Below are 12,974 nucleotides of genomic sequence, written 5' to 3' on the forward strand. Positions count from 1 at the left end.
AAAGCGGAAGATACCTCACAGGCAATTAAGATATCATACGGGCGACGGCTTGTGTTATGCTTATACTCAGAAATCGTAGTTTTCACCACGTGCGTACGACCGTTGCGTGATAAAAAGGTAGCGTTACTGAACTGAACTGAATGACAGAAAACGCAAATCGATTGCTCTTGACGGTAAGTTCACCTATGCGAAATAAGCCATAGAGGGCCACGAGAAAAAGTGCCCAAAAGAGAGAACGCTGAAATGCCTAAGAATTAGTGGAACAAAGTGCACGAACCAGTTCACGTAAAATAGGTCTTGTCACCGGAAGACGTAAGTCAACTGGCTGTCGACGGCTGAGAGCCGTTAATAGCTTTTGAATTTAAAAACGTGTGGGGTCATGGAGCCCTCTCAACTTGTGTACGTAGGAAATGGCTGAAAGATAAGTAACCAATGAAGGAGCCAATTTACGAGATGTTAGATAAGAGATGAATAAGCGGAGGCACGTAGGAGGTACCGGTAAAAGAGGATCATCAGAAGCGTAAAATTGAAGATAAAATTGGCGGAAAATAATCCACGCACGCTGATACGAACGCCTGGAGCCGGCTGTTAAGAGGAACTTAAAAGGGTTCTCAAATTAGCACCCAATTCTTCGGCATTAGGTTCTCGGGTATCTGAATGGGAGGTTCCTCGGCTTCCGGAAGATGTCCTTGAAGTTCACTACCTGAGAACGGGAAAGGTAATCTGCGCTTGAGTTTTGTAATCCGGGATATGAAGTGCTTGAAAAAGGATGTTGTTCCTAATACAACTTAACACTAAATCCCTTAAAAGCAACATGATATCTTAAATTAGTTTAAAGAAAGAAAAAAAAAAAAAGAAAAGCAGAAAGAAAAGCACGACATTTAATAAAATTTGGATCCACACATTTGTTAAAGTGACCTTTATTGTCATTACATTTTTAAGGAAAAAAGGAACAACAACAACAACAAATTACCCTCGTCTTACATTTTACCTACATCTTACATTCTTCACACGTATGTACGCCGAAATCACCAATATACTTAACAATTATTCGCCGAAGGCGAAGTTAATATTTAGTAATATCGACTTCGTGTTGGAGATTATTCAACAATATTAACTGAGCCTGAGGTGAATAATTGTTTTAGTATATTCACACGAAGTGATTTCAACAGAAGCAGAAAGGAAACTATTAAAAAACGATTAGTTTGATTGACGGGTGAATTCATGCGTGAACACGAAGCCGTAAACAGCGGATGCGCGAAAATTAGATCTTTACAGTATCTTCAAACATGGCAAATGATAGCTTTAATCTTTCTTAATCGAGTTTTGTAAGCTTTAGCATCAACGGTCTATAAGAAGACGCCGAAAATTTAAATGACTACCCAATTCTGAGAAGAAAAGTAGAGCTTTATTTGTTTCTGTCAACTCACCGTGAATGAGAAAGTTTTCTTTGTCGCTTCTTGCAAATGCTGTCAACAGCGGCTACGATCAAGGTGAGCGTTGTTTATCTCCAAAGTTCTTTGTCTTGTTAACTTGCTGGCACGTACAATTTTCAAAAATATTTGCCTTCTTCTTTTCTTCATAAATTAACTTCTATTTATAGGCAAAAATTTTTCTTGCGAGAAAATCCCGAAATCACAAAACAGTGACAAAGCGACCTCGTTTACCTCTGTAGTGGTAAACATACCTTCGAGCGTACAAAAATGTCAGCTACAGTAAACAACTTCGCAATAAATCACGCTGTTTAAGCACCGTGAAGTCTTTTCTTGCCATCAAAGTCATCAGCACTTGGATATTCGTGTATTTTCAAAGAGGCTTTACCATGAAACTTTGGCAAAACACCCAATTCACGACAGCGATTTTGTTCTGCTTTATATTCACCGCCTAGCGCGGTGAATATACCGTCATATTGCGAGATCGCTAACCAATCAGATTGCTTGAATTACCAAGATCACTGAAAGTGTATATACTAATATAAGTTATTGTGACCAGCCCCGTGTGGCGTTTCTACGACGGCTAAAAAGGCTTCGTTGAAGGCAACGTTCGTTATAATTTGTTGTTACTGAAACCGTGTTAATTCTCTTGAGAATTCCCTTCTTGAAATTATCATGGCAAGCAAACTTGACTACCGAATCCCAAACGATATAGCGCCTCGGAGACCCTACAACCTCCACATTATTCAGTTTCAGGCTACTTTCGCCTGCCTGGCCTGACTGGCTTTCGTGATCCAGCAGTAATAGGCGCTACGTACGTCGACCGGAAGTGGGTCCTTTTTAATCAGTTTAAAGGCCTTGACGCCACCAGGTTTGTATTTCTAAGTGTCTTTATTCTTGAAGAGACAATCTGCGTGAAATTTGGCAAAATTACTGCCCAAGATTGAAAAAAGTCTACTTCCGTTTGACGTCCGTCTTTCAAAAACGTCTTTTCTTGCTTTGGAATATAATATCACGAATTTGTTTCATGTGATCCTAGGCTAATCTTCTTTTGTTCTGTTAATGTCATATTCAGCCTACTTTACATGCGGTTTGAATAGCGTGAAAAGACAAGAAGCCGAACAGGATTGTCGGAAAGATTATACTGTGAGTCAGCAATCCAATTTTTTCGAGAGCAGTCGAAGCCGGCCGTTAACGAAATGTCGCTGGCCTCCCCATAAGGAGAGTTTGTCACCTAATTTTTACTTGAGGGTCGGGTCCGCAAACGGTTGACAAACTGGCCATGTCCTAAATGCATAAGCAAATTACTTTTACGTCTAGCATAACGCTATGTTTGACGTTTATTTTGGGCTTAAGTCTTACATTTCCGTATCACCAAAAATAGTTCATGAAGACCTCATTTTTGGCATGATGGTACATTTGATGGAACATATATTTTTCAGCAGTCGGACGGAGCCTGTAGTCTACGGTGAAAATTAAGAATTAAGAAGACCAGACGATTTTTATTCTACCACATCACCTATGAAAAGACTCATACTCGGAGTAAAAACCTGTGAAGTCACCGGTGACGTAAAACAAGCCACTCAGAAGTCAACCCAATAGAGGCACGCGGAAAATAGTAGCTAGAAAACAAGGAAAAACTTCATAGGTTTTACACCGAGGATAACCCTATGAAAGCGGAAATAATGAAAGCTGTGTACGGCCATATGGTATTCTAGAAGCTTACTCAAAGCGCCATTAAGCACGTGGAAAATCATTGACAAATTTGAATTAATAATTAATTAACGCTTTTGTAACAGGTCAAGTCTCGCACAGTTTGTAGTAACTATGAGCTTCCTAAAAATGTCTGTACAAATGGTTTCGTCCATCGTCTATCGTCTATCGTCCAACGTCTATCGTCTATCGTCCATGGTCTATCGTCTACCGTCTACCGTCTGGGTTTTAGTACATGCCATTAAGTTGTTTCATTGTAACTGTACCACGCGTATAAAAGTTGTGTAACATCACGCGACATTTTGTAAGCATGTCTTCGGGTAAGCGGGCCTCAAAGAGTACGGAGTCGAGAGTTATTCCTGCAAACTGTAAAACTGTGTCAGGGCCGACGGGTTTTTCGGGCGCAAGGGGAACGCCCAGATAATCACACATGAAAATAAAATTCTGTAAATCACATGCGCATTGTTCTTTAATTTTGGTTATAAACAGAAGATCGTCCAAGATGTGTAAAACTGCGGAAGCATTGAGAAGGTTCAGGGATACCCATTCAAGGGCGGTGCTAAAGGATTCAGAAATAGCACGATAACTAGACAACCCTATGGCAAGAGCCCGGTCGAAATAATACATATTGTTCCAGCGTATGCCCAGTAAGGGATAGTCAGCAGGATGGATATATAGGAATGATGCGAAAAGCAGACTTCACATCAGTTTTGGCCATAAAACCTCTCCCTATGCGCTGTATAGACTTCGTCGCATCACCAACAACCATTCGAGAATCCATGGTACACCGTTCAGCGACAAAATTGATGCGAAAACCCAAACTAAAACCCTCGATAAGATATTGTGTTGAGGCAGGATTATAACCGTGTCACAAAAATTCAAGGCGTTACACGTTTACGGGGGTTACCGGCAGGCTGTGAAGGACCCTGTATTTGGGTTCCTCCTCGTGGGCCTTTAGAACCGAAATTGGGTCGGGTTTGTGGAGACGGTGAGGAACATTGACTACCTGGGTGTTTTGCTCCGCACTTAAAACACTCATGGGTGAACTGACAACCCGTGGAGTGCTTTACAGCCTAAAAGGGCCCAAGAAGTTCCTTTTGGAAAAAAAATGCGAACGAAAACGAGAGCGGCCCAGTTGCGATTGTTTGTTGGTGAGTGGTTGTGTCTTGCGAAAACTACTAGACGCTCCTATCCACAACTCCCAGTGAATTCGATCCCAGGGGTATTTCTCCGGGGGCAGTTTGCCTTAAATAGCGGAACTGTTTGTCATGCCAAATCCAATCCCCAGCTTCTTGAGCTAAATCCCTTACAACTTCACAGTATTTCATTAACCGTGGGGTTTCTGCAGTAAATTTCTCGGAATAAACGGAAACAAATAGACTGAATTCGTTTCGCATTTTTTAACGGTTCGAGGGTGCGTTGGGGTCGACTAGATGCCCCATCTGAAGGGGCCATGGAAAGTGAATATTTCCCTTTCGTTGTTACGGGAAGAAGAAAGTAAAGCCCCAAAATATACATATTCGTTCGCGAATATTTTCGCTTTCAATTAAGCACTAACCCTAGAGCTAAGAGGCACAGAGATGCTCGTGAAGGTGCTCTGTGGCCGAGAGCCGTTTAAAGTAGTGGGAGCGTCTCCCCTGCTTGTACCTGAGGCGTGACCGTCCAGAAGAATATCAGCTACCTCAGTATTTAAGGCGGCGCCCACGGAGCTGGAGGATTCCAAGGCCAGTGATTCCAACGGGATAGGGGGTCCAGTGTTTTTTAAAATACCAGTCAAGATTTCGGACGAGAGGTAGGTCTTAAGGGCTTCTGTTACGACGGCAGACACTGTGGCGGACAGGGCAGCAACATCAATCGACACGGTACCTAAGCTCGAACTTGACGTGGCGTCGCTAGCTGGTAGTGCGACACTGTCGGAAATGGCCATCGACGTGACCGTGGAGGACCGACTCCTTTTTACTCTAGGAGCGGTGCCTGCAGAAGTATTAGTGGAGGAACGCTTGCTAGGAGGCATCTCTTATACAGAATAGAATTGGTAGTAAAATATGAGAAATACAAACAGAGAACTACGCGGTATGTGTGACCATTAAAGTAAAGGAGGCAGTTTTGTCTTCAGCCGCCAAGCATTTTTGTCTGAAGAACGGAATAAAATAGCTGTTGAGAGGAGCACCCGCTCGAACAATAATTACCTAAAGGCTAGGGTGCAATAACAAAACGGATAATAATATAAAAAAATCCAAGATAATTTAAAGAGAAACGTAGAATACAATGCAATTCCGGCCAGAAATAAAACAAGTGCAAAATCACAGAATACCAAGTGCATTGGGCACACCCTTGAAAGGGCGATCAATGGGTTGTACACTGAATAGGCAAAGTGATAGCACAAAGCAACAACGCGACGGCCATAATATGTCACGGTTTGTATCAACCGCGACTTGAACACAAATCTACTGTCAAAAACAAATGCTTTGACAGAGGTGCTGAACACTTACAGCATCAGAGTAAATGGCACCAAAGCCGCACTATCACGGTCGAGACCGCAAGAAACAGTGGGCCTGGTATGACAATCGGCCTCGCGAAAAAATATAGCTCTTCAATTGCATGACATTCTCACTTAACAAATTTAATCAGATTACCCAAAGTGATTTAAATTGGATCAAATTGGATAACTAAGGAAAAGCAAAGTGGATTAATAGACAAAACGTAAATTGAATCAAATCGAGCCAATGACGAAACTTTACCCGCTAGCCTGGAGAGATCGCAAACATTGCAACACTGCCCCTCTCAAGCTACGGAAAAATTTATAGTGCCCTAAGTGATTAAGGTGGACACCATCGCGGGTTAAAGAACGGGATTTACAGTTCCAAAAACCTCTGTGTCGCCAGTAAAGAACATGAGGAATCGGCTCCAACACTACTTTAAAATATTTTGTTAATAACTTAACTTGGTGATTAAAGAAAGGAGCATTACCGCGAAAAATAGTCTGGCAAACACAGACCCTTTGCACACCGTATGACTCATGTAGCAAATGAGACAAGTCCTGGAGAGCTGAGCAAGTTTCAACGGCGGAAAGGGAAGACAGGTCATTGTTGCCCAACTGGATGACGACAATCCCTGGGTCAAATTTCTCTACTATTCCTAAATCATGTCGGGTCACTTTTGAAATAGTTCTTCCCCTGATGTCATGCCATTTGATTTCCAGTAATAATATTTCATTTGGAGGTTTGGGTGGCACACATACATGTAAGAATAAAACCCCAGTATTTCATTGTGAGGATCATTTCCAATTTCATATATTCTGTTTGTTTCATTTTTATAAAAGATTTTTTCTAGTCAGACCCAGAAGGAAATTAGCAATATTATTGAGGATAAGAGCTACTTTCAGGCCGTACAGAGCAGACGTTACAGCTAACAGTAACACTCTAGATGTATTTCAGTACAAAACCAACAACAATAAAGATGGCAGGTCCTACTCTTGAGTCTAAAATCATTCCCATGCGCCGCAGAGTTTTACTAATATCGCGGGCTCTTAACAATATCAATTATAATTAAAAATATTCTATTTTCTTTTAAGAATAAGAACTAAAGAACCAAAGTGACCTGCATAACCCACTACTACACAGAAGTGGATGAAACATATCACTACAAATTCTTGTTATTATCCATACTAATTCGGTCCATGGGGTCTTTCATTGATTGATTTCAAGACATGGAAAATATAAAAAGTATAAAATTCAGTTTGATACATGTAGTTTTGGTAATGAGGGTACAAAAGTATACTTGGTAAAAAACTCTACATTATTTGTTGCTTATTTTAAACAAAAACCTCAATGAAAAAATAGCTGTCAAAAAAATATAACTATCATTAAAATCAATATGTGTCCATCCTGACTAACTTTATAATTATTTTTTTCTTTCCGCTTATGACAATGAAGCTTTAAAAGAGGAAAATGCAGATACGATAGAGGAACCATAATAAAGTAACGGTTTTATAGTGAGTGGTGTTATTTGCTTAACCTTTAGTGGAATGATTGTAACCTATGCTTGTGTACAAAATACAAATCTTGCAACAATTGTAAACAGAAGAGGAGAAGTATCTGAGAACGATACTAGCTCAAATGGGGATGTTAAACTGTTATATGGTTTTTTTTAGAAATCAAAACTGTAGTGACATACAATTTTTAAAACTGGACAATTAATAAACATTCACATGTTTAGTTCCTACTTTCTTATTACAAGCAAGGACTTAACACCCGTGGGGTGCGTCAGGGTTGTCCCTTGTCCCCCCTACTGTATGTCCTCTCCATGGAAGTGCTCGCTGCTATATGTCCGTTGTTATCCTGATAATAGGGAGCTTAAGCAGCTACGGCGACGACCACAACGACGACGTCAAAAAACAATAGGTTTAATGATAGAAACAACAGCTCTGCATGTGCATCACGCTTTTTAGAACCTTTCTTTGACGTCCACTCCACGACTACGACATGAAACCTCCTAATTTGACGTTTTATGGAGGACGTGGACACACAACGACAAATTTTCCTTTACCTTTGTTGAACCTGAATAAAATCCTTAAGAATTCAACTCCAGGAAAAAACGCCTTTATTTGGCATATTGAGCAGGTCCAAATAGACGCGATTAAGTTTGAAAGAACGCAAATTTATTTTTGTTTTACCGACGTTTTCAGTGCCGTGGGGCTCATTGCTAGTATCAAGGGTCGCCTGTCTTTTTATTTGCCTTTGCTTTTCAAACGGTTTCGTTCTCGGCGCAGGCGCCTTTTCTTCCAACGTCATTGGGGAGCTTTTAGCTGTATCGGTGAAGTCGTTGGTGACTCTTCCATTTCTGTCTTTCGTAGTCCGAATGTGTGTCTCCCTCTCCCTTGGTCTACTCGGTCGCCTTTGTTTTGGCTGTACTGTGGTCTCTTTGGGATTGGTCTTGAGTGTCCACTCCTCTTTGCCCCCCTCGATCACCTTTGGTGGCTGTACTGCGGTTTTCTTGGCTCTGAACTGGTTTTGCTTGAGTGTGTCTCTTCCTTCTCTTTGCTCCCCTGGTCGCCTTTGTTGGCTGCACTGTTGTTTTTTGAGAAAGGTTTGAGTGAGTGTGGCTCGATTGTGTATGCTCTTTCTTGTCTGATTTGTAAATAGTCTTTTATGCTGTATATAGTCTTTTGGTAGTATTTTAACTAGTTGGGAGGCGGGGTTCGATTCCGTGGCAAGGTTGGCGGGCTGGCTCCGTTTGGAGGTGCCCCCTCCCATTTTGGCGATCTCTTACTCCTGTTTTGTTTTCGTTTTGTCGGATTAGTTTCGCTCCCTTCGTTTTTATGGCCTTGGGGCATTGCACTACGCCCCTCAGACCGCCAAATTACAAAAAAAACACGGGTTTTCCGCGTTCACTGACCGACGGCTATGCCATGCTGATGAGCCCCAGTGAGGGCGAATGTCTTATGTTTACAAGTCAATCCGGGGTGACATTTTGTGCAAACCTTTTTTTTTTTTTGCTAATTAGACCTACTGATTTTTTTTGGCCGTTTTCTTTGCCGTCGCCGATTAGCATTACACGATTTTATATTTTAAATGTAAATATTAACGAGAGCTTTTCTTTTAGTCCTGACCACGTCTATATGTTTGATTTTGCATACGTTTTCATTTTCAATGATTTTTGACAAAGCGGCGAAAGGGAAAACAAAGGGAGACTAGGTAGCTCCATGGGCGCGACCAAAACCGTGACCAAATAGTCGTCAGTCGTCAGTCGAGCAAAAGAAAAATCAATCTAGATTTTTCATTCTAGCAAATACGTTGGTTGCCCCTAAAATGGCTACAGTCTTGAGCCAAAACGAAACGCAAGGTACACATCTAGAATTCTCTTCCCTACCGTACTGAGTTTTTTTTACCACTACCATCAGCGTCTGTATGGATGGTCTTCTGGGCGTACGCTGAGGTCATAACCAAATTTTCTCGGATCCATAGGTTCCCAAATTTCTGCTCTATGCCGCTAGACCTGTTAAGCTCACATATGTAGGTAAAAAAGTTAATACCATACATGGTTTTTACTGCTGAGAACATAATCCGTTCTACACCAGCATGCTTCATGAACTATTTCGAGCGAGGCGAGGTGCGAAGCGCCTCGCAAAAGCGAATATATGATTTTGTCGCTCGCGAGGATCGTAAGCAGAGTGCGATTTTGCTCCTGTCATAAATCTTTCTTTCTATTGGTTTGGTATCCGCAGTTGCCTAGCAACAAAGTCACGACGGCATTCCTATTGACGTCACCAGTGGGAGATCAAAGAGTGAGAACCGGTTTGTTATCGATGACAAACAGTGCATTTTCATGTTTTATTCATGAAGAACTAATGTGTACATCATTGTCCGTGAAAAAAATTTTTTACTATCGGTGAAGTCCCAATTGACGTCAGCAGCTTAACATCATCCTAAGCAGGCTGTTATTTTGCTTCAATCTGTCATAAATCTTTCTTTCTATCGGTTTGGTATACGCAGTTGCCTAGCAGCAAAGTCGCGACGGCGTTCCCATTGATGTAACCAGTGTGACATCAAGGAGTGAGAACCGGTCTGCTATCGATGAAAAACAGTGCAGTCTCATGTTTTATTCATGAAGAGCTAAAGTGTAAATCACTGTCCATGAAAAAAAAATGTTTACTATCGGTGAATCACTTCTAATTACACAAGCTAACGAAAGAGAAGAGCAAACGCAACAATGGTAGAACATTGAAGCAATTTGGGCCAGAATTTTCAAACAAGGATCGAACATTAAGATACAAAAGCAATTTTCAGTGCGTCTCACTTTGCAGACACGTTTGCTTATGAATATGTCGCGCGATGCTTCTCCAAAGTGCGTCTCAGTTTGGACTTTTAATTAGCATCGAAGCCTTGTCTTTTTTCGCTGAAGTCTAGTTTGGAATTCGTTTTACACTTTGGAAAACCCAAATTTATTAGTTTTCCCGCTTCCCCGCCGATATATAGATCAAGGTTTCAGCTCTGTACTACGGCCCGAAGTATACGAAATGCACTGCCGGCCGCCGAAATAATGCTCAATGTGCTTTAAAATACACTTTTAAAAATAACACCACACAATACCCAAAAATGAAGAAGAAAAGAGAAAGAACAAAGTATGTACCTTCACGATAATATGCGTGATGGACCAAACTCAATCTGCCACTTCGCATAACAATTTCCTTTTTGGCGATTTCCCTCAGTATATGTTCCTAAATTTAGCAACTCAGGAGGAGATTGTAGATATTGCATGTACGTTTCCGGCGGGAAAATCGGCAGGGTATGACAACATTCCCATGTCTATTATAAAACCATCTATTGGCAACATTTCCTCTCCACTAACTCACATTATAAATCTCTCTATTATCCACGGCATCGTTCCAGATGACTTGAAAATTGCTCGTGTGGTTCCTATTTTTTAATCAGGTGACAAAGCTCTCTTCAGTAATTACAGACCTATTTCAGTTCTACCTTGCTTTTCAAAGTTTTTGGAGCGACTTATTTACAACCGTATCATAAGTTATCTCAATGACTTCAATGTACTTTGTGATAATCAATATGGCTCTAGGAAAAATCGTTCCGCTAGCCTCGCGCTTATCGACTTGTGTGATAAAATTTCTTCTGCTTTTGATAGAAGAGAACATGCTATTGGAGTATTTTTAGATCTTTCGAAAGCATTTGACACAGTAAATCATGTCATCCTTTTTGACAAACTGGAGAATTATGGGATCCGTGGTCTGGCACTAGAATGGGTAAAAAGTTATTTCTCTGAGAGGAAACAATTAGTCGAATTTAACAATGTTAGGTCTTCTTCTTCTTTCTTTAAACGAGCAGCCTCTCCTTCTTGTTTCTGAAACCATGTTCTTGGGTGTCTTTTTAGATGATAATCTGACCTGGAAACCTCACATATCTCTATTAGCCAGTAAATTATCAAAATCCATAGGTTTAACATCTAGGTCTAGGTTTTTTCTCTCAACTCAATCTCTCCGTACCTTGTACAATTCAATGATACTTCCATACTTATACTATTGCAATCTAGCTTGGGGTGACACTTATAAAGCGAACCTTCAAAGAATTGTAATCTTACAGAAACGTGCGCTAAGAATATTGAACACTCTACCTACGATGCCAACACTAGTCCCATCTTTAGGGAGCTTAAACTTTTAAAATTTCATGATACCCATTCGTTTCAATTAGGTTTTTTTATGTTCAAGAACTCTACACTCCCTTCCAAATTCAATGACCTCTTCCTAATAAAAAGTCAAATCATAATTATAATACTAGGAACGCCCACTCATTTCGCTTGCCACTATGCAGAACGAACACCAGACAGTTCTCAATTTATTTCCAAGGTCCAAAGTTATATAATTCGCTAAATTCTACTATAACTGGTTCGCCTCTTCTGCTTCTTTCAAAAAAAGCTTAAAGAACTCCTTCTTAGTACGTAGTAGCTTCAGTATGGCACTAAGTAGATTATTGGATTAATTAATTTAACATTTGTGTCAGTGTGTGTGTGTATGTGTGTATGCGAGTCGGCGGTCAAAGTTAGCCATCATAAGCCCATACTGTAATTATATTATCAAGACTAGTTTATCCTAAGTTGAGGAGACCTGACTCATTATAAGCCTTGTGGTTTCTTTCAGGTCTCCTCGCCATTTACTTTTTCTTTAATCTGATTATTCCAACCTTGCATTGTAAAATTTTGTATATATGGCAAATAAAGAATGAATGAATGAATGAATGGTGGGTGCCCCATACGGTTCCTAACCCCGCCCGACAGGGCTTAACTTGGATTCCTCTACTAAACCGAGTTTCGCGAGGGTTATTGCGAGATACGTATTTTTACTTTAATCTCACTCACATTGCACAGTGATGAAGACATCACGGATCTCAATGGCAATACCATTATCAGCACTGCATCTGTAACTTCCCTCATCGTGTCTTCTGACGACCAGAGGAAAGGTGACGGGACTGTTACTAGAGAGTCTTGTCCAGGTGATTTTTGGAGGTGGATTACCATCAGCTGAACAGTTAAGCATCACCACATCTCCCTCATTTGCTGTCTGGTTAGTAGATACGTATGTGATGGTTGGTGAACCTAACAAGTCAATAAAAGGACAATAAACGAAGACGACGCGTTTTCAAATCAATCCATCCTAGTTTAGATAGTCTTTCATCATATGTACTGTCCTTGCCGAGAGTCCATCTGGAAGCGTTTCATTGAATATGTTCTTATTGAAGGCCTCAGTGCAAAGACGGCACCTGCATATCTCGCTAACTTTCCAATGCGCGCAGCACTAACCAAATTTTTTCTTTCCCTTTTCTGGCGGTAACAAAACAAATCTTAAAAATTTCCCCGCTGATTTCCATTCTCCTAGGCCGGACTCACGCGGCAAAAAGCGTCAACCTTTCTGGCTCTGGCGGTTTCTTCTGTGGCCAAATAATGTCTACACAACACAGTGCTGTAGCATGTTCGCTCACTCGGCAAAATTGACGAAAATGGCGAATTTGACAAAATTGGTAAGGATAGAAATGTGATGGTGAATTTTGTGCCTGGTGAATACATAAGAAAGCTGTTTTGTCAGTCAGTGACACAGGTGGCTCGCCTCCCAATGGGAGCCGCCTCTGTGATCTTCTGGTTACCAGTCCAGATGCACTACCACGAAGCTACAGACCTTTCAGCACCTCACTATGTCGAGGTGCCCGAAAGAGATGCGGAAAATTTATGCAGCATCTTGAATCTTGTTTACTTAGACAGCTGAAGCTGACAGAGTTTTGTGTCAACTTGTGATGTCTTTAACTGTCTTTTTCCACTGGATGT

At 40.9% G+C, this 12,974-nt stretch overlaps 1 protein-coding gene across 1 annotated transcript in view; it reads right to left on the reverse strand.

The window, feature by feature from the left end:
• The window catches only part of LOC140923218 (fibroblast growth factor receptor 2-like), a 65,847-nt gene that overhangs the window by 29,840 nt on the left and 23,033 nt on the right, over positions 1-12,974 (reverse strand). Inside the window, exon 3 of the mRNA XM_073373298.1 lies at positions 12,015-12,251. Within this exon, the coding sequence (XP_073229399.1) occupies positions 12,015-12,251 (237 nt within the window). The remainder of the gene's footprint in view (positions 1-12,014; positions 12,252-12,974) is intronic.

Source organism: Porites lutea, chromosome 13 (assembly GCF_958299795.1).
Source record: "Porites lutea chromosome 13, jaPorLute2.1, whole genome shotgun sequence".
Taxonomy (NCBI): domain Eukaryota; kingdom Metazoa; phylum Cnidaria; class Anthozoa; order Scleractinia; family Poritidae; genus Porites; species Porites lutea.